Source organism: Phodopus roborovskii, unplaced genomic scaffold (assembly GCF_943737965.1).
Source record: "Phodopus roborovskii unplaced genomic scaffold, PHOROB, whole genome shotgun sequence".
NCBI lineage: Eukaryota > Metazoa > Chordata > Mammalia > Rodentia > Cricetidae > Phodopus > Phodopus roborovskii.
The window spans coordinates 39662222-39685205 of NW_026125281.1; the positions used below are offsets into that span (position 1 = coordinate 39662222).

General features: G+C 37.4%; 1 protein-coding gene across 1 annotated transcript in view; it reads left to right on the forward strand.

Annotated features, from left to right (window-relative positions):
- The window catches only part of Cntn5 (contactin 5), a 635441-nt gene that overhangs the window by 194101 nt on the left and 418356 nt on the right, over nt 1-22984 (forward strand). The window contains exons 2-4 of the mRNA XM_051199086.1: nt 3703-3924; nt 16626-16749; nt 16964-17139. Of these exons, the coding sequence (XP_051055043.1) occupies nt 3703-3924; nt 16626-16749; nt 16964-17139 (522 nt within the window). The remainder of the gene's footprint in view (nt 1-3702; nt 3925-16625; nt 16750-16963; nt 17140-22984) is intronic.

Consider the following 22984-nt stretch of genomic DNA (forward strand, 5'->3'; position numbering starts at 1 on the left):
TTGAAAATTATCAGTACAGGCTAATGAAGAAGTGAATGGCTTGGGTCACAAAATGTGTTTATTGCTGTTAAATGGAATCAAGCATTGTGATTTCAAAGGGTACAAATGGTCCAGTCCCCCAGCCCTTCCAAAAATGATTCCAAATTGGAACTCAAACCCAATTGAGCCTTTGTTCCCTGAAGTATCAGTTCAGGTCTTACCTCTTTAAATGCATCTTCCATGGCTACCAGGGGAATGAGGGGGTTCTGCAGCTATGGCATGGAGCCCGTAGCCCTCTAAGCCTACTTTTCTTCCACTCTGCATTAAAAGTAAATGCATGTTTGCCTTTCATTTCCACTAGATTAGAGCTTCATGGAGGTTGGAGAGGCTTTTGGCAGATGGGAGATGTCATTCCGTAAATATGTTTCTCATACTGGTTAATGAATAAAGCATTGTTGGCCAATAGGAAAGCAAGATAGGAGGGACCAGGAGACAAGATTTGAGGAGGTAGTAAGGAGGAGTCAAGATGGAAGACATAGAGAGCAGAATGCCGGCTGCCTCTCTCTCCAGTAAGATAAGACCACGTGGAGATTAACAGAAATGGGTTAATACTTAAGACAGAGCTAGCTGATAAGAAACTAGTACCTGGCCAAGGCATTATATCAAATACAGAGTCTCGGTGTGTTAACTGGAGCTGGCACGGTGGCGGGACAAGACCAGCATGGGGCGGAAAACCTTACTCCTTACATTTGGCCTTCCAGCGTTTGGCATCTCTATATGCATTTCCTGAATGCTGCATGCATGAATACATGGACAAATAATATACAGTGAGAACTTTGTGTTCACATTCATCAACACAAAGGGAATCACAGCTGTAAACTGATGCAATAGGAATACCCAGCCCAAAAGAGGTTCAGTTCATCTATCTGCTAATGGTACAAACCAATCTCTGCCCTTCTTGACAGTATTCGACGTGTGCGTGTGTGTGTGTGTGTGTGTGTGTGACAGTATTTAACTCGTGTTCGTATGTGCATATATGTGTATATATATGGGTGTGCATGCATGTATATGTGTAAACATAAGATTTACCACCACAATAATCAACAGGAGAATATGGAGGGTAGTGGGGAACAAATAGTAAGAAATAATAATGATACACATGTCAGAAAACATGACAATATCACAATAAAGGCTATTTCTGCTAACTAAAAATAAATAAACGTTAAATGTTTTCCTAGTTTCCTACTAATTATGCTTGCCCAGATTACAAAACTCATGCTCATAGTTTTATACTTATTTTATATTTCAGCAGTAGCTGGGTTGTTTCTCATCGTTATTTCTCAGAACCTGGCAAGGCAGGGTGTTGTAACATAATGCAGATAACTACACTGAAAATAAGGACATTCGGGATTAGGACATAAAGGAAAATCCGTCAGGAAGTTGCCTGAGGCATCTAGGTGCTACCTACAAGTTACACTTGCTTTCTGGTTCTAAAGGAGATGTTGTCTCAACTACTTTGTTCAAAAGGACTTAAGGATTTCCAGGAGGACATGATCCACCTTCTACAGGCTGTAGAACAGCAGCAGCTAGAGGGCAAAGATTTTTTCCTCAGCTACTGAGGGGCTAGGACACAAGCATGCTCATTTTAAGTGTGTAAAATATCCAAAAATATATTTTTCTTGACTTTCAGAAAAATTATATTTACAATTTTACAGTAGAGGAATGTTAAATTTAATTTGATAGTTTAGCACCTAAAGTGCTATTTCTAAATCACGGAAATGTTTCTACATCCCAAAATATCTGTATGAGGCAGTGATATGAGTTTAAGTAATTTAATTATGAGAAGCTGGTAAATGCATGACTTTCATCTTAAATTGAGTTAGTAGTCATTAACATAAAATACATTCTCTGCAAAGTTCTGATTCTTTAAAGTATTCCAAGATTGATAGTGGAGAGATGGTTAAGCAGGTAAGAGCAATGTTTAGTGTTTTTAGAGGACCTGCATTCAATTGCCAGCACCTGTCTGGCAGCTTACTACCAAAAGTAACCCTAGCTACAAGATATCTGCTTTTGTCTCCTGGCCTATATGGACACCAGATGTGAATGTGGTGCACACACTTACATTCAGGCCAAACACCCATACACATCAAATAAAATATGAAAAGTCTCCCATTGTTAGCAAATTGTTCAGTTCAGTTTATATGAGAGATGAAAAATCCAATGTCCCTTTTTAACTCACTATATTTAGATTTGTTTCCAAAATTATGCGCTAAAATCATTATCTGTGTTAGTCGATGTTCTCTAGAGGAACAGACCTGATAAAATGAATATCTATAAAGATAATGTATTAGAATGAGTTACAGGCTGTGGTCCACCTATTCCAATAATGGCTGTCTAACAATGGACGGTTCAAAAATCTAGTAGTCTCAGCTGGTCTTTGGTATACACCAGAACCCAAAAGAAGTAGGCGCTATTCCAATGCAGGCCAAGAGAGCAGAGCAGGCTTCCTTCTTCTGTAGTCTTTGTATAGGCTGCCACCAGAAAGTATGGGGAAGACTACAGGTGAAACTTCCCACCCACCTCAAAAGTACGTCCATCTTCATCATGGTCTGGTCATGAATGTGGTGGCAGGTACACAGACATGATGCTGTAGAAATGGCTAAGAGCTACATCCTAATCCACAGTCAGCAGGCAGAGAGAGAGAGAGAGAGAGAGAGAGAGAGAGAGAGAGAGAGACAGAAATAGAGAGGCCAAGCCTGCCATGGCCCTTTGAAACCTAAAAACAGTGACAACTTTCCTCCAACAAGGCCATGCCTCTTGCAATTCTTCAAACAATTCTACTCCCTTGAGAGGAAGTATTCAAATATATAATCCTAAAAGGACATTCTCGTTCGAACTAGCACATTATTTTCTAAGCGCCTAATAATTCAATCTATTTTAGATGCTATGCACTCCTTTTTCTTTACAGTACAGTTTAGAAATTTAAATAAAATGTTTCTTAATAATGGGAAAAATGAAACTTTCACATCATTTTATTTGATATTAACTGATAGACATTATATGAGAAAACATACAAAGTGAAGTCTATCAAGATCCTTTCATCTTTAATATTTAATTCAGGACTTTTGAGGAACTGAAGGTGAAACTTTTAGTGTAAAACTGATGTGTGCCCCAGTAGAAACTCCTGGTATGGCGTGATGTTTTTCAGCCACTGAAGTTCCTGTTTCTGTGTATTTATCTTTGTAGCTATAAAATATAAGCAGAAGTAGTTTCCCCAGTTTCAGTAACAAAGAAGGCACAGGCTTATCCTACATGGAATAGATTTAAACAAATTCAATATATATCTAACACTCCTGGTCAGGGATATATAAGGCTGTCTTTAAATATTTTCTTGCCCCCCCCCCCGTCCCTCCTTACTGTCTCTATCCTTTCTCCCTCCCATCCCCCGTTCTCTATCTTCTCTTGCTTTCCTTCCTCTATTTCTACTTCACATCTTTATCCACTCCTAACCTCTTAAAGAAACCTATTACAGCCAGGAAAGTTTCATAAAGTATTCCCAAATCTAACAGTTAGCCTTTAATTTCTGTTTTCATTTTTAATTCTGGTTTGAATCCAGTGGTAGCCTATTTCCAATGATTCATCCAGAAGAAGCTATTTCCATAAGGAAAAAGCACAAACCAGGGGCCTTGGGTTTGATTCTGGGTTGCTGTTTCCTTTTTGCAGAGAACTCTGAAGATCCTTCCAGTATTCCCACTTCTTATGCTGCTCTGCTAAGAATTAAGAAGAGTTCAACCTCATCCGCCTTTGGTTCCAAGACCAGACCGAGATACAGCAGTCCTTCATTAGGTACCCTGAGTGTTTCTCCACCGAGTTGGCGAGGGGCAGCTCAGCAGTATCACTCTCCCGTCAACCTTTATCATTCCTCGGATGCCTTCAGACAAGATGGTAAGTGCAGAAAAAATACAAACTAGCAGAGGTCAGGAAAGGCACACATCTTACAAGACTTCTATGGCAGGTCTCAAGCCTGCTGCAGTGACAAGAGAGTTGGGCTTTGCCATGTTGTAGGGAGGTAGAGGCAGAGGAAAGCAGATGGAGTTCAGGTAGAGGCGTTTGTGTTCAGCATGTCTATACCATCTGTGGGTGCTAACTGCTGCGTTTAGGAGGGTTGGGGGGATGGGCTTCTTGATCCCCAAACAGGCAGCTCTCCAAGTCTCATACAAAATTTCTGTTTTTAAAAATATGAAGAGGGTGGAAAACTATCTATGTCTTATAGGAGCACACACTGAATTTAATAATGCAACTATGTAAACTGCAATGTTGGAAAGCAAAAGGAAGTCTGCAAGCTGTGGGACAGAGGAAAAGGCCACACGGGGAAGGAGCCTCTTAAAGCTTTGGCATCTATTCTAAACACCTCTCAAGGTCCTTCATGAAATTAATTGTTAAATATACTCACAACCAGAGTTATTTAAAAGTAAATTTCAGAATTAATAGTCTGAAAGTAAAAGCACATTTGTTTGGAGGGGTAGTATTGGCAATTTGGCAATGAGTATCAGTGGCTTTAAAACACACATACTGAGAACTGGAGGGGTAGAGCTGAGTTCTGTTCCATAACCACATCAAATTATACACAATTGCTTGTAACTTCAGCTTCAAACTCTACCTTCAGGGGAATGCAATGTCTCTGGGCATTCACATGCATGTGCACAGACCCACAATTAGACATATATACATATGCATGATTTAAAATAAAGTAAATCTTTAAATAATCAAAGTAAACATATTAAGTGTAATGTTTATATTTCTAGTTTTTTTTAGTAAAACAGTGTTAAGCATAATGTATCACATATCCTAAGAGCGTATGCTTACATTTAAATTTATTTTTGAGTGATAAATAAATAACCCAGATGTCACACTTAGATAACAGTTAAAGTAAGAACCATTCTACAGTTACTAACATTATGGAATGAAAATAATTTTCTAGTTGTTCCCTAGATCTGTCATCATTACATGTCTTACAAAATGTGGTTAACTAACATTGAGGGTAGGCTCTTTCGAGTAATTATTAGCAGACACATTGCCATTATTTAAACATAGGTTACCTCACTCTATTTCTCCAAAAAATATGTGGTGTAGGTCCTGTCACTGCCTTCTGTAGAAATGAAAACAGAGGGATGATGTGTCTCTCCCAGAATCCCCTTGCTAATAGACCATATGCACAGTTTTCTTTATAACGTTACTGATTTTAAGAGCAATGGTGAGTAGTAATCAGTATATTCATTATTGACAAAGAACAGATAAGATATTTGAAGACACATTTTTGAAAGACTTTATGTCAAAGATTAAAGCATCAACTTAGGCTGTATTGCCATGTACAAGCAAAATCATTATTCATAATTATATGAATCATTCCTTTTAAGGGATTAATCTCATGATGCCAGACTTTACAGTTTATTCACACAGGGCGATTGGTCCATAAATACATGTTTAATGTCAAAATACATGACACGGGTTTTCAAAATCCAATTACATTGTATTTAATTTCCTTTCTTACTGTTGTTAAATTTGTGCCTTGGAAGTTTCATAGATGACATAGTGCATTCTGATGGCTGACTATCCGCACCATCTCCAAGCCCAGTCCTAACCCTTTTAACCCTATTTGCTTTATCGCATCTATGTACGTTAGTTTTGTAAATGTGTTTAACTACTCACCTTTAAACCTACTGGGCTTATCAGTGTATATGTCATTGGTGGCAGTATTATAACCAGACAGATTTACAAAAGGATTACTAATTTTTAGGCATTGTTAAATTATGGGATTATTTAGAAAACATTACATGTTCAGACACACAAGCTTTACATATTTGTCTTAATTTCCTATAAGCTGCTAGACAGCTGGTATGCTCTCTTGCAACTAATAGAAGTTAAGGTACCTCTCAAATATAGCTAAAATGTAGCCAGAGGTCTGAAATAGAATAAATGTACATTATAAAATCAATATACATAAGGGCATAAACTACTGTCAGGCACCTTCAAAGTTACTGTTTAACCACCCCTCTTCACAGTATTACACCTTTTGGACTAAATACTGGCCAAATGTATTTACCAGGGCTCTCTAGAGAAACAAAAGTGATAGCATGGATATTTATCTGAGGAAGAAGGCTCTAATGGCAGTGAAGGCGTAGACTTGCCATTGAGAGTGAGGGCCAACTGGTGAGGAGCCAGCACACCCTTCTTCCATGTCCCTTTCATAGGCTGTCACCAGAAGGTGTGGTGCAGGTTTAAGGCGGGTCTTCCCACCTCAAACGATCTACGCAAGAACAATTCCTCACAGATGTAACCAGAATTTTGCATTACAGTTAATCTAAGATGTAGGCTTGTTGACCATCAAAGTTCAAATGAAATAGCTTTACTCTTTCTGAGAAAAAAAATACACTTTTCTGAATGGATCTCATTATTAGTTTATTACCTTGTATAATAACCTGTAACTCAAACATCACTACAAAACACGAATGATTTTCACCCCATTTGACACGGGGTGATGAGATACAAGTAAGGACACTGATTTTGTGTACCTGGTCTCCTAAGTCTCTCTCTCTCCCCCCCTGTCTCTCTCTCTCACACACACACACACCAATTGGGAATCTTGTTAAAGTACAGACTCCTTTTCTGAAATCAACAAGTTCCTATATCCCTATCAAATATCTATGGCTCTATCTTATTAATTAATCTTTGAGTAAAAAAAAAGTCTCTAATCTGGAATCCAATTTAGTCTAATTTAAGTCTTCCAATGTAATTTCATCCACATTTTAGAATATCCAAGAGAATATTCCAAGGACTTTCTCTGACTCTTGGTGCTTACCTGAGTATCTGATAGATTTGGCTGGATTTGACTTTGAATTCTTTCTCCTGGATAAGAATCTGACATATGGCTTTTGTCAGGCAATTCCCTTTAGCTTTAATAGAGAGTAAACATGAGGTTGACAAGCTCTTGTGAAAAATGAGAAAAGTAACCGAGCCTGAAAAGGAAGCCATCCTGATCCTGCCCAGAGCCAAGCCAGAAGGATGTGCCGTAGTTTTCCTGATAAAGCTAAGATCCTAGTTTCCTGGGAAAAATGGAGAATCAGTTTAACTCTGTATCAAACATTCAGCTGAAACTGGACATGCACAAGGAAATTTAGACTATGTTAATCGCAATATATGCATCATAACAGACACTGCAAAACTTGTATTCTTTTTTTCCACCCCATGAAAAAAGAAAACTACTAAAATGAATAATTTATCTTTATGTGATGAAATGGACATATCTCAAAATATGGTGGTGATTCTAAAGGTGGAGTGACGGCATCCCCCTAAAGTAATTAAATGTAATGTGAGTGGCTGGACAGAAGGTTTAGCTATAAAGAGAATTGACTGCTCTTCTAGAAGACCTACATTTATTTGCCGGCACCTAAATCCGTATCTAAGTGATACAGTGCCCTCTTCTGGATTCTGTGGGCACATGCACACACGATATACATCCACACAGACACAGTTAAATGAATAAAAGTAAAAGTTTAAATATAAATTGTATGTACATATAGGAAACTTTAAAGCATGGCAGAAAAAAGGTAGACTAACGTACTTTCCTCCCTGGATAAAGGGGGCAACAAGGAAGTGGTATCAGGATAGAAATACAGGAGACTTTGACTTAATACTATTTTGTTTCTTAAAAGATATACGTTTGCTACAGTAGCTCAGTGATAAACACTTGCCTGTCTTGTACCAACTCCCTGGGAGTCACCACTCCAGAAGCAGTGGCAACTGGAAGAATGGAGCCAATAACTGAGGAGGACTAAAGTCTCATGACATAGCCAACTTTATTCACAGTTTCAGATAAGCTACACTCTGAGGGTAACAACCACATGAGTAAAGTTACAATCACAAGGGTAAGCTACATTGGCAGACAAGTTACACATGGCAAAAACATGTTTTCAACAGAGCCATATAAACAAATAGCAAAAGCCAATTTCAGTGAGTAATCTCAATTAAACTCACTCTTACCCACTACAGCAAAATCCCAGAAACACATTCTAAGAACAATTCGATGTTTTGAAAATACTGAGGTCACGAGACTTTTGTCTTGCTTTCCTCACAAGCTCTCACAAGATTACATTCTTGAACAGTTTTCTGACACCTGGGTTCAGTCCCCAGTGCCACCAAAGAATATAAACCAAGTATCTGGATACCAACAGGCATCTAATGTGACGCACAGTGAATCCTCAACTTCTGTGTTTAACCTCTCCGCTGCTCCTATGTCCCTACCTGAGAAGTGACTGGGACTGGGTTCAAAGGCGGACTCTGAACACCCTACTTAAAGACACCCGCTTCCCCTCATCTTGTCTTTTCTTTGCTGTGTTGTTACTCGAGCTGAAAGATTTTAGTTCATCCCCAGAGCTGCCCATAAGTAAAGACAATTCACAATAGATGAGATACAGCATCCAAAAATTCCCAGGGACTTAGTGCTGGGGAACAATCATTGTGAAGATCTACAGGTGGATATATGCCGGCTGGAGCATCGGGGGCAGTCTCTTGTCCACCTCGTAGAAAGTAGAGAGCCTTAGGTGAACCAGAGGGAAGTTCCCCTGATTCCCTGTGCCATAGTATGTGCGGAAACAAGCTTTTCCCGTTTTCATGCTGTGGGTGTCATCCCTTGTGGGCCACACTTCTCTATTCTCTTCTGAGGATTTTTCTCACGCTTACATACTCAAAAAAAAAAATCATACATTTCATCTATTTTAATTTTCTGTGTCATCTTGTGATCATTCTACATCTGGGTATATTTTTTTAGGCAGCCAAGCACTATAGTCAGCCAAGAGTTGTTTATTCAGAACTTAATTATGCATTCTTTTTGTTCTTCTTAATATTCTGGGCAAAACCAACTTTTTAGTTCTATTTGTTACTTTAGCAGATGCTGCAAAAAAGAAAAAGGCAAATGTTGCAACTTGAAGAGATAAAATTATTCTTCCTACTATTTCACTTAATCATCTACATTAAATGTATTAAATTTTGAAATGTTTGAAGCACAAAGGAAATTTTGTGACTATATTTTAGGTTTATTCAATTTTAATATTTTGCCTTCTTTGTTACTATTTTTGAAGATTCTCTAATTTAATTTTATGTCTGGGAATGTGTCACAGGCATTCAGGAATCAAAAGAGGGTGTCAGATCCCTGAAACTGGAGTTACAAATGGCTGTGAGCTGCCATGTGGGTGCTGGAAAATGAAACCAGGTCCTCTCCAAGAACAGCAAGTGCTATTAACTACCAAACCATCTTTGCAGCCCTCTACTTCAATATTTAAATTGTTATTATGTACCTATTTGTGTGGGGTGTGTGTGTGTGTGTGTGTGTGTGTGTGTGTGCGCGCGCGCGCGCGTGCGTGTGCATGAGCATGGTCCAGTACGCATAACCACATGTATGTGAAGGTCACATGACAACTTTTGGAAATTGATTCTTCCTTTTTACCCCATGGGTGCCTAGGATCAAACAGAATGGCCAGGCTGTGGTGAGAGAAACTTTTACTCACTAATCCCCCAAAGTGATAATTTCTTCCTTCAGGGTTCTTCCTTTGTATTTTTTCTTAATGAAGCATATCACAAAATAATGAATATATGATCATGTAAAAACTCTTAGTGTTATTTTATTTGAAATACCTTCACTCTGCCTTAGGTCTGAAGCTGATAGTAATTTTTTAATACTTCAGTTATTTTCTGGCTTCTCTTTTGACAGGTAAGAATTTAAGTTACCCACTTAATTATTCTTGATAAATGAAATGTTCTCAGCAAATTGTCCTTTTATATCTGTTGACAGTTTATAGTTTGCCATGTAGCTTTCCCAAGTGGACTTACATTTTTTAAATCTGTCAGTTATTTACAAAATAATTTCAAGATGAGATGAAAATCTTTTCGAAGTGGTCAATATTCTATTCTTGTCTTTCAAACCTCTTTCTCAGTCATTTTGGTGGGTTTTAAGGATCTCTAGACCTTTTCTAGGGTATTAATATATGTTTCATCCAAAATGAGTTATTGTTCTTATTACTGACTTTAATCATTTTGTGTCATTCTAAGTCTATACTGGAATTTGTTTTTGTTTTGTTTGTTTGTTTGTTTGTTTGTTCTTGTTTTTGCAGGCACCTGTGGTGTGGATGATATTTAACTCATTTTGTTCTCCTTCTGTTCAGCATGTTTATCTGTCCTGGTAAATATCCCAGCCAGCTTCTCTTACCTCCAAATAAGAGAGAACTTCATGGTGATTCTAGGTAGCTATGCCTGGAATAATTAGAGTCGATCATTTATGACAAGAGATGAGAGCATTTGATTAAGTTCAGAGTCAAGAAATCCTTTCTACTTTCATTTCTCAAGCCTATGGTTTGTAATCAGTTTATAATCTCATGGTTTTGGCCTTACAATAAGACACATCTACACAGAAAGCACACAGTTTATGTGTAATATTCATGAAAGCAGGATGTACTGAGTGCTGTGTGAGCATAGAGGCCACCACACTTAACAAGGTATATGATCATCAATAATTACAGTAGTGAAGCTGTCTTCAATCAAAAGTAGATTACTCCTGGAAGAGCAATCCCATCTCAGTAGTATGTTCAAGGGCAGCCTTTACAGAGGGAACATGCCTTGTTTTGTTAGAACTGTGAATAATAAACAATTCCTATAGCAATGTCTGGGAGACTAATGCATTTATTAATAGACATACTTCTTTAGGAGTTTCAACTTTTATCTAACTTAGGAAAATCTGTCCAAGAAGGCAGTAGAATACAGGCTTACCAGCAGTTCCCCGGGACCTCTGAGCATCTGGACTGTAGACAATAATAACATCTCTCTGATGGTAGGAGTGAAATGAACGTATTAGTAGCCTGCCATCACACTTACAAAAGGGAAGATATAATTGTCTAAATGAAAACAGCAGCAGCAGGGATAATGAGATGATAACTAGTCACGCATACGCCTTTGCAGGCATATTTGGCCAAAGATGTCGCTACAGCATTTTCCCCTTGATTTTGCTGCCCGGATTTCCTTGTTATTTTTTTTGTTGTTGTTCTTGTTGTTTTGTTTTTTGTTTTTTCTTAGTTTTAATTAAAAAAAAGTTTCCATTGTACATACCAACTCCAGTTTACCCTCCTCTCCCTCCTCTTGCTCCCTGCCTACCATCCTTCCCAACCCTCATCCACTCCTCAGAGGGGCAGAGGGGGAAGGCCTCTCATGGGGAGTTTACAAAGTCTGGCACACAAGTGGAGTTAGGACCAAGCCCTCCCACTGTATCAAGGGTGAGCAAGGCATCCTACCTTAGGGAATGGGCAACAAAAATGTCATTTCATGCCCCTGAGATAGATCCTGGTTCTACTTCCACCAGCAGATCAAGTCACATAATGCCACCCACATTCAAAAGATCTACTTCAATCCCATGAAGGTTCCCCAGCTCCCAGTCTATAGTGTGTGAGCTCCCTCTAATTCAGGTCAGCTCTGATCACCCCCTTGTTCGTATGCATCCCTCCTCTCTCTCTTCCATCGAACTCCAGGAGCTCTCAACCCAGAGCTTGGGTGTGGATCACTGCATTTGCTTCTGTTACTGGATATAGGTCCAATGATGACCATTAGGGAAGCCACTAATCACATAAAAGGTGAAGACCAGTTCTGACAGTCTCTTCATTTTCAGTGAGGTAACCCAGACCCAGAAAGACAAAGGTGTTCATTTATCAGTAGATATTAGATGTACAACAAAGGATAATCAGGCTACAATGCATAGCCCCAAAGAAGCGAGGTAAAATGGGGAAATCTAAGAGGCACACATAGAAGGCCCCAGGAAGGGAAAGTAATTAAGATCTCCTAGACAAACTGGGAAGGGTTAGAAGGGAGAAGATGGGGAATGGGAACATGTGGGATCAAGAAGACCCAAGTTGAAGGAAGGATGGAGGGAGAGAGCAATGAAACAGTTATCTTGATAGAGGAGGCCATTATGGAGTTACGGAGAAGCCTGGAGCTAGAAAAATTAGCAGGAAGCCGGAAATATTACTCCTGCTAAGACTCCTGGCAATAGTGGAGATGCTGGTCATGACCCTTATAGACACTGATGCAGAAATCAGGTTGGAAGGCTCCCCCCCCCCCACACACACACATTTGAGCTCAGGGGCTCCCAGAGTCTTAATTTCCTAGCCAATCTTGGCAGTAATGAAGTTGGTACTTGGGAAGGTTTGGGGAAGGTGACAAGCTTGATTTCAAGAGCTGGAAGAGAAGAATGCATAGTGTGTGATCCAGCACAGTATTCTAGAAGGAGAGTGTGGTCTCTGCAGCAAAATTGCATCACTGCCTCTCTCCAGAGGGATGCATCCCAGGAAAGCAAGTGTGCCCCCTCAAGTCCTAACTGCCCAAGAAAGTGCCATGGAAGAGATCCCCTACCCCAGGGTCACAATGCATAGCTGTCACTGCTCTGCTCCATTAATGCTCAGGTGTGGCACCTCCCCACTAAACTTGTGGAAGAAGTTTGGGTTATCTCAAGACTAACATCATTACAAACCAGTGCTTTAATTTACACAGTGGCCCTGAGAGTGTTAAAGAGCCAATCCTTTGCATTTATAGGACTGGTGAATATCATAACATATGTTGTCATAAGAAAGAATTCTGTTTATAATTATTAGAAAATAATTTCACTTGTATTTTCCATGCAAGATATTCTTAAGTATCATGACTATATCAATGTAAAACTTTACAAACTATATACACAATTCACTAACTTTTGTGAGCACTTTTGAAAGAGTGAGTTATTTAAAATTATATTACCCTATAATTTGATGTTTGGTTTACCAATATCATACACCCAGATCAATTTCTATTTTAAGGGATTTTATTCATGAGTAGTTTATGGAAAATTAAAATCAGATTCTTAGTTACATGTTTTGTCATCTATTATAATTTCTCATTAGATGTTACCTACTTAATTGAATAATATTTTGGATATATTATTTCCATTTTATTTGACTTTCTATTAAATTTCCATCACTTTGTGTGTAATTATATTGCAATAATCATGAATTTCAGTTAAGAGTAATGAAAGGAGTGCACAAAGTATGTGCACTTAGAATACCTGGAAAGAGCTGGGCAGATGTTGGGCCCTTTACTCTCAACACTTCCAATGTCCTATGTTTGCTGAGCCTACTGCGACTGAGGTTGCTTCTGAATCTTAGAAATACCTGGAAGGGAAAGGATGCATTTTCTTTAGCGTGGCTCTATGATTCACAAACATATTTTAAGCATTTCCAGTTTATGCTATGCTTATCTGCCAATCTGGCTCCTGCTCACCTCCTGTTCTGTTGGAGTGCTACCCAAAGTAAGCCTTCTCATCTTTACACTTCTACATTTCAGCTCCAACCGTTTGAGCCCTAAGTTTAAGTACACTTTTCTATAAGACACACAATTATTGCACAAAAAATCCTCAAACTAGCACAGATGTAGAGAATGACATTGTACAAAGCTTTCCAAGGAGAGCAGGGGTTCTGGCACTAAAGAGAAGGGAAAGATGGGTGGCTTTGCTTTCTCTTATGGCTGGGAAGCATGGTTGGGGTAAGAGTCTTTTTGTGGGCTGAGGATGATAGTGTATGAAGCCGTGCCAAGTAATGGCACTTAGAACTGAGGTAAATTCTTGCATGACTTTTAAACTGTCAAAAGTCAAAGAAAAAATAGATCCTAAGATTCCAGAGTCTTTTCTGAGTTCTTTTAGATAAGTACTCTGCTTCTGAGATATATTCAAGCATGGGAGTAAAAATTATGGTATTTTGTGAAAATCAGTCTTAGGAAAACACAAGAGTCAATAAAACTTGTGAATCAATACATTTTCTGTGTGTACATGTGTGTGCGTGTGTGTGTGTACGGGTGTGTGTACGTGTGTGTGTGTGTGTGTGCATGTGTGCTTTACACAGAAAAATTAAGATACTTAGAAAAATTAAAATAAGATAAAATAATTATAAATAATATAATAAGACATGTGAATAAAAACATGTGAATAAAAACAATATTGACAGTTATTTTTAAAATTGGCATAAAAATAATGAGTTTATTATGATAATCCAGGCATATTTTTGTGTTTTACTCATCTATTGCTGCTCCTGACATCACCCTGCTTCCTTCTGTGACCACTTCCTTTTCCCAGTAGCCTCCCTTCATTATTCATGTCACATGTGTTCCATACATGCTCTAGTCAAAGTATCCTCTGTAGATAGAGTTTCTGTCCCATTTGGCCCAGCAGCCCCTTAGTCCCAAATAATCACACAGTAGCTTATATTAATTATGAGCTATTTGGCCAGTGGCTCAGGCTTCTTTTTTGGCTGGCTCTCTCTTAGTTATTAACGCATTCCTATTAATCTAAGTTTCTCCATTTTGTCTTAGCTATTAGGCAATGCCCTGCTCTCTTGCACTTTTGACAGTTCATGGCATCTCTCTTGTGTCTCCTCTCTGCCTTCTTCTTCCCAGCATTCTCTTAGTCTGGTCGCCCTGCCCATATTTCTTATTTCTATATTTCTTATTTCAACCAATAAGAGAAACATATATTCACAGCATACAATAGGACATCCACCATTATGGTCTCCTTTAGTACATGATGTGCATTGAGACTTCTGTGTGTATGTGTGTGTGTGTGTGTGTGTGTGAGAGAGAGAGAGAGAGAGAGAGAGAGAGAGAGAGAGAGAGGGACACAGAGACAGAGACAGATAGAATGAAGGGAAGAGAGAGAGAAAGGAAGAGGGGGAATATCTAAAGTCATACATAAAAGAAGTCCTATTTGTCTTTCTGAATTAGGCTTATTTTACTTAACATATGTTACATCTGGGCAGATCATGCGAAGCCACCCACACCTATGTGGGTGCCAATTAAAGGTGAGAATGTAATGATATCACTAAACCCAAGATAAATGGAAAATAGATGTTTATTGGGTAACAATTGCACAGAAAAATACAAAGAACTGCGGGAGCGTTTCCCTGTCCTTCCTGCTGGATCCACTAACCCACCAGAAAGGACCCGTGCAACTGAGACCACACCTTATGTCTATGATTCCATCTTTCCACTTCAGTCTGCCTGAAGCCACACACAAGAGTGTGGCCACGGTTACAGGTTCACAGACCAGACGCCTACAAACATAATTATTTTATTTCCATGAATTTTTCTGAAATTGTCATGATTTCACTTATCTTTCTGGCTGAATGAAACTCCATTGTGCATTTGTGGCACATTTTAATTACAAATTGTGTACTTATTACACACTTTAAATACCGACTGTATTGTATGGCACATTTTAGTTACTAAGTGTATACTTATGAGCCCACTCTCCATGGGACTAGTGTAGTAAAGTCTCCTTTGAGGACTTCAGAGTGTTCACTTTTCAGTGAAAGAAAGCACAATGGTGACATCAGAGAGCTAGATAATAAACACAAAATACTTCATAAATGTTAAAGTTTTAAGAGGAGGAGTGAAGGGAGGGAGGGAAGATGTAATAGTAGAGATAAAGGTCTATATTACAGAATCCCAGTACTTGATGCCTTTGTCCCCTTGACTAATCTTATATCCTATGTTTACCTATCCTTAAACATATAATATTGCAGAACTTAATTTATGTATTTGGCTACTTTTGGACATGTGCATTGATTCTGATAAAAAAAAAAAAGACGTGTTACTTGCATTCCATCATTTTCTCCTTACACTTGAGACTCAAGTAAGTGGCAGTCCGCAGTGAATGGGGGAGTTGTACACAGGACGGACTGTGCATGTTGGCACATACCAACGATCCCTGTCCTGGTGAGGCTCAATAGGGAGATAAGGAATTCAAGGCTAACCTTGGTTCTTCAGGGATGCAACCACTGGTAGTACCTAGGGACGTTGCCTGCCTCCATGGCCATACACATACTAGATGCACTAGTATGTGCCTTCATTGGCCTTAATTGATTAAAAGAACAGGAGTTTGGGGAAGGAAAGCGATGAGGGTATAAGGGAGAAGTTGAAAGGAAGAAAGCAGGGGATGTATTTGATCAGAACACATTAACTGTTTAAAATTTCCAACGGTAAGTGAAATTGTATTTTAAAAATAGGATTGGGTTGGTGGGAGAAAGGCGGACAGGAGGGTGCAGAAACTGGGATTGATTTGTAAAACAAGCTTGCTTCAAATTTAAATAAAAAGTTATCATAAAAATAGGAATATAAATCAAAGAATGAATTAAAATAAACAATTTCATACCTAGAGTTCTTATGGCACATTATGAATCTGGAAACTTTCCTTGTAATACGTTATTTTTTAACATTCTAAAAATTTCATAAAGCTTAGGGAATTTGAATTTTTTTATATTCTTTTTTTGTTGCTTTGTTAGACTAAAATGAAATGTAGATATAGACTTATGATGCTCTCATCTTGTGATCCTATGTGAAGATAAATTTAGATAATAAAAAATAAAAACTATTTTAGTAATCTACAAGGCGTGTTGCCTACCAATGCAGTCTTTTACAAATTTGATTACTAAATAAAAAGGAGGGTCACAAGTTCTGAGAGTCAAGAGTCAGGGGTGAATTAGCCTTGTGCACTGAATAATTCTAAAGCATACATCTTTTGGTCATTGCAGAAAGTATGGATTATGGGCCAGTATTCGTGCAAGAACCTGATGATGTCATTTTTCCAACCGATTCTGATGAAAAGAAGGTAGCCCTGAATTGTGAAGTCCGTGGCAACCCTACTCCGACTTACAGGTAAAATTTAATCGTGTGTTGATTTTCTTTAGCTTTAAATAATTCCTCAAGTAAGGAAGAGGCTTTCCTCAGGAAAGGAATGTCTGAGTTGAAGTTCAAGTTCAACCAGGGCTACATAGTGAGATCCTGCATTGTATGTGGGTATGTGTACTCCCAGGAAGCATTGCGATGTCTCACATAATTTAATGTATTTATCTTCTGATATTTTTCTAAGATGGCTCCGGAATGGAACAGAAATTGATGTGGAAAGTGACTATCGCTACAGTTCGATAGATGGGGCCTTCATCATCAGCAATCCAAATGCAGTCAGGGATTCTGGGCTTTACCAATGTTTAGCCACGAACACTTTCGGAAGTATCCTCAGTCGAGAAGCTACACTTCAGTTTGCCTGTGAGTAAAGTAAGATTATTTTGACTATAGTGTATATGCACAAGTTAAAACCTTCAGTTACAAAGCTTATGACTGAATTTCAAAATTGTGTTATACCATAGTCTGAATTTAAACTTGAAAACCAACAAATTTCTTCTGAGGGGTGTCTTCAAGTTCCCTGGAATACTTAATAGATCCCAAATAAACTCAATGACCTATTCGTGAGCATAAAACCTCTTTCATGAAAGTAGATGGTTTTAGACTGTGTCCTTAACATGCTTGGCCCCTTCTATTCTTTATAATTGCTATTTCCTGCAGGCTAACAAAGCAAACAGGAGCACATTCAGAAGTTCTACATGTATTAAAACAATAGAAACACTATAAAAAATAGACCTTCAGGTGGCAACTGTAACCCCCATACAGATTTTTATTAAATGGAAATCTCTCTCTGTCTCTCCTCTCTCTGTCTCACACACACACAGACACAAGCACTCGTGCGTGCACATGCACACACACACACACACATACAGAAGCACACATACACATGCACATGCACATGTGCACACATGTACACAAGCTCATACAGCCAGCGTGTCACTGTTTGGCCATTAGTATTATATACATATGACTGCTCTTCTCTAAGGTTACTATGCCTGGAAAAGCTGGAGCTCTCTTGGTTGTTGCAATTAATTATACCTCATGATATTTGCAGAAAGACAAGATTACTCAGTGCTGTCTTACTGAATATATCCCATTAGAAAGTGAGGTGAGAGAAAGTGAGGTATGATCTTATAGACATTCTAATATAGGTATGTCTAAAGTACATCATAGATATGAATAATCAGATGCATAAATGCTTTAAAATTGCGTGAAATTCTGTCATTGATGGACAAGCTTAGGCCAAATTGAGAGTAGTCTACCATGTGAAAAAGTTTAATATTATTTGACAGTAAGTAATCCTATTTTAATTTAAATTCTTGAGGATTACAATCAGCAAAAACTGAAAGGGAGGATGACGAATTATTGAATTAATACATAGAAGTATATTCATTATAAAAGTTATCAAAATGATTTTAAGCTAATTTAAACTCTGAGAAATGAAGTAAGTAATTGATTCTGCTTCATAGCATCTTCCTTGTGTCATTTCTAAAATTAACTTGAAATCCAGACACCCTTGTATAAAAGTGAGAAGAGGAAAAAGAATAAAGGTTTAGAAATAGAATCATATTGGAGTACTCTGAGTGAGGTCCTAGAAAAATCAAAATCCTATTTTTTTACATTGATTTCAGAAAAATGTAGTTAGAAATTTTAAAAAAAAAGTTGCCCAAATTCACCTTTTTTATTTTATAGAATCATTTGTGGCAAATCATAGAATCTTAATAGGTTTTTATATTCCCAATAACAAACTAGCCCATGAAACCAAATATGTACCCCTCCTGCCTCCCTTCCATTGAGGAGAATGGTCACTTACCGACAGATACAGCATGACTTTTCTTTAATGTTTTCTCAAATTTGATTTTAATTCTTACTTGGAGATTGGAAGTGTATTATAATCTAAACAATTCATGTTCTGTTCTTACCAATTGCTGCACTGTGATTAATTTTCAGAAATATATGAGTTCACAAAAGTAAATTATAGTAAGAAAATTAAGTATAGAAATCACCACATTGTACATTTTTTTCTCATTATTCAATGAAAAGAACTATTTAATTCTTCTTGGGGATGTTTAAGAACCATCAGGACTTAGAAAAACTTTGTAATTATTACAATGTTATTTACTGGCTTGCCCACAACTAGGATGCAGAAAACTACATGTTCCATGTAGTCTGATACCACACAAAGAAAGCTCTTTCTATTACCAAACGCTGACATTATCACCATAGGCTCTAGGTTTTGAAGACAAAAGTTGGTAAGAATATAAATATTGGTTCTGTTTACCAGTAATGAAAAGAAAGAAAGAAAGAAGGAAGGAAGGAGGAAAAAGGAAGGCACTATATATAATACATTTAAAATTAAACAAGTGTAAGATAATTTAAGTTCTCGGGAATTTTCTTTCTATTCACTTGCTAATAATATGTTTATACAAGAATTGTTCCAAATTGTTTTATTGGCATGTTTATTCTGAACATCTTAAAAATGTGACTTATTTGATACATGAGTTCTGAGCAGCAAGCAAGGAATACATATGCAAATTCTCACAAAATGCATAACATGTCAGTTGGAGATTAGCATGTTCCAGGAAGTCTCCTAATCATGTGAGTAAAGCAAATACTTCCCTGGAATTCCTGGTAGACAAAGCATAGAAATTAAAGGCTCTACTTCAAAAGAAAATTTCTCTTATAAATTTTCTTAATATTTCTTCTGAAGCTTGTGTTGCGATCTCAGTAACATCCCCACAAGAATCCACAGCAAATTTAATTAGATTGGCATAAAGCCTCATCTATTCTGTTAAGTTAGTCATGAAGGAATTTATTTAATTTACTCATATATCTTTATACGGGGGGATAATTATAATATATATCCTAATTCTGAATAGCAGCTAGTGGATATGTGTGACTGACTCAAAAAAGACACTTCTCCTAACCTGTCCTGCACAGGCTTGTTTTAGCTGTCTACTCATGAAAATTTTCACATGAAGTTATCCCCAATGGAATAGCTGCTAACATGTTTCAACCCAGTTAATGTTGATGCTTTAGTTTAGCATTAATAAATATGTAACTCACAGGAGTATAGTAAAAACTAATTAAGTGAAAAACTTACATTTGTGATCTTGTTTTCAAGTTCAGGGAAGGGGTCATAAATGAACCAAAGCTGATGTGTTCTTGCTACTAGTGAAAGTTAGTAGTTATCAAGATTACTGTTGACAAAAATATATTTATTCCCAGAAATTATGTTCATCATGAGGGTAATTTCCTTACATAGTGGGTGATCTCTCTTCAGTGACAAGTGAGAACATACCGTATCAAACTTTGTCACTCTGTTAGCTTACAGACACCCTGATGAGAACTTGAAATGAATAGTGTGACATTGTACACTTTTCAATATCCTTAACCCAAACCTCATTGCAATCTCTCCAATGTTGGCAATTTTTTTTCTTTTTAGAAATAATTCATGTCAGCAAGTCAAATAGAAAATGAATCAAGAATAAAATCTCTTAGCGCTGTCTTTTGCTTCAGAATATATCTTTATATGCAATCCTCAGTAAATTGATAGTTCATATCTAAATTTAAACCTATTGCTTTTCAGGGCATTTAGATGATTTAGATCCAGAATATTCCATTAGTTTTCCTTGAAGCAGTTGATTAAAATAACCTCCTTAACTTTTGAGAGATTTTATGGCTTGTAGACTTTATTTTTAAGCCCTTTAATTTAACCTTTCATTTTCATATAAAACTAAAAAATTACTTCTCTGTGTTTTTCATAACTTTTTCCTCTAAAATAAAATTGACCTTAGACTTTAAAACCATATTTTACTAGTTTTAAACATCTGATGAAATTATTTGAATAATCATTTACTCTACAATATAGCCCAAGCTCATTTCATTAGCCTATTAAGCTTTGCCTATAATAACTTTATGAATTTATTTCAATATTAATCTAAATGGAGGAGTGTAATTATCCTGAGTGAGTTCAATAAAATATTAGACTATTTCTATAAAATAAATTAAGGTATGTTTCATTGTATCTATAATATACAAAAACAACTGTGCATTTTTTTTGTTGTTGTTTTGTTTTGTTCTGTTAGACAGTCTTATGTAGCTCAGGCTAGCCTTGACTTGAGCTATGTAACTGAAAATGAATGAACTTTCAATCTTCCTGCCTCCACATCCCCTAGGGCTGGAGTTTCATATTTGCTCCACCATTCCTGACTACATACCTCCTTTGCAACAACTAAAACATCATTTCTGCTTATGTTTTAAAGATATCTTAACTGTTTGCTTAAAGGACAATTCTTTTGCAGAGGCTGACACAGTGCTGTGACTGTGATGTAAGGAAAAGCAATTAGACATGGGTTAAAAATCAGTAAGTAAAGAGTAAAGAAATCTCAAATCTGGTAGAGGACCTTCACATCTTTAATTCTATTACACGAAATGCAATCTACAATTGCTTAACTTATTGACATTAACCCAAATAGTTACTTTCAGTATTTGTGGCAGTTGCTAGTATCTGAGTTCCAGTGTGACAGATGACTACCAGTGTCATGGCTCGATTGGCTGGCTTGGCACCATTCAATAACACCTGCTCAGGGATGGCACTGCTCCAAATGGGCTGGGCACACCTCTCCCAGCTGGAAAATGGGCCAGAGAGCATCCTACAAGGAATCCAAAGGAAACATTTTCCCATTAGTGGTTTCTCTCCTCATTTGACTCTAGGTGTGTCAAGATTAGAAAACCTAACTAGAAGAGTATAAAATTCAATTCTTCTATGTTTCTCTGTGTGGATCTCTGATGGCTTGCACCAGCTTCAAGCTCCCTCTCTCCCTATATTAACCTTTTCTTATTATATTGCATGGCAGCTATTTTGACAATACCTCAAGGCATATAAAGCATTAACTACACTAGTCTAGAGCACACAATACATCTCATGCATCATCTATTCTTCTAAGTTTTTGCTTAAATAGTCACCCCTGTCGTGTGGGCCCATCATCACCCTTTTCTAAGTGACTGACCAGTGAGTGACTGAATGCAATGCCTCTAGTGAGATAGATACTACCCACCTAAAACATTTGCTCCAAGTCCTGAAAGAAGATTGCTTCCCTAGGAGGTACATAAAACACACTTCTAATAATTGCAAGAAAGAATTAAATAATATAATTTGTGTCAAAATAGTATAAGATTTTAAGTCTCATATAGATGATAGTGATATTATTACTTTAAGCAAAATAGGGACAAGACAGAAGGCTCTACAGGTAAATACCTTTGCTACCAAACCTGAGAGTTCAGGTGGAAGGAGAGAACTAACTCCTGCAAGTTGCCCCCTGATGTCTATGTCCATGTTCTGGCTTGCCTTCATGTCTCCATACTCACAAAAGTAAATATTATAAGATATGTTAAAATGTAATGATAGCTATCCTAGTATTAATTAATGCAATTAATATTATCAACCCCGGTTTTTACATTCATTCTGTACATAGTAGTATAGTTACATGTTATTTTGCATATTACTGGTAATATCTTCAATATTCTATTAGATGTCCATGTAAAACAACATCATATAAGAGGAATATATCAAAGTCCCCTTTAAAAATCTAATGCAAGCTGTGACTACAACAACAGAACAATGTTTCTGGCTTTTAAAAAAATTAAACAAAGGTTCGAGGATTCTAACTTAGTTTCTCTATTGATTCTGGTGGCAAATTAGTGTTCTCTATCCACCTTTTATAATCTCATTCCATTAGAATCGGGCCATAGCAACAGAATTTACCACTCTGTGCTGTGATTCTGCCGTATTTTCTGGAAGAATGTCTGGCAAATCCTTTCTACTCCATTTGTCTGTTACTAAAGTAATGTCTTCCAAATGCCAATTTTACCTTCCCTTTGTGTATGTGCAAGTGGGTGCCTAATGTATGTGTACTGTGTGCACGCAGGAGCCTATGGAGGCTAGATAAGGGCATCGGAACCCTTCGGTTGGAATTACATTTAGTTGTGAGCATCCATGTGAATTCTGGGAACCAAACTTAGGGCTCTCTGCAAGAGCAGTAAGTGTTCTTAACCATTGAGCCCCTACCAATTTTTTTTTACAAGACATGCAGATATTATAGGCTCCACGTACAGTTGTTATTTTAGTGCCTGTCACCTCATGGTTATATGAAGTGAGCAAATTGACTTCTCAGAGCTCAGGAATCTAAATAGCTCTTTTAATGGA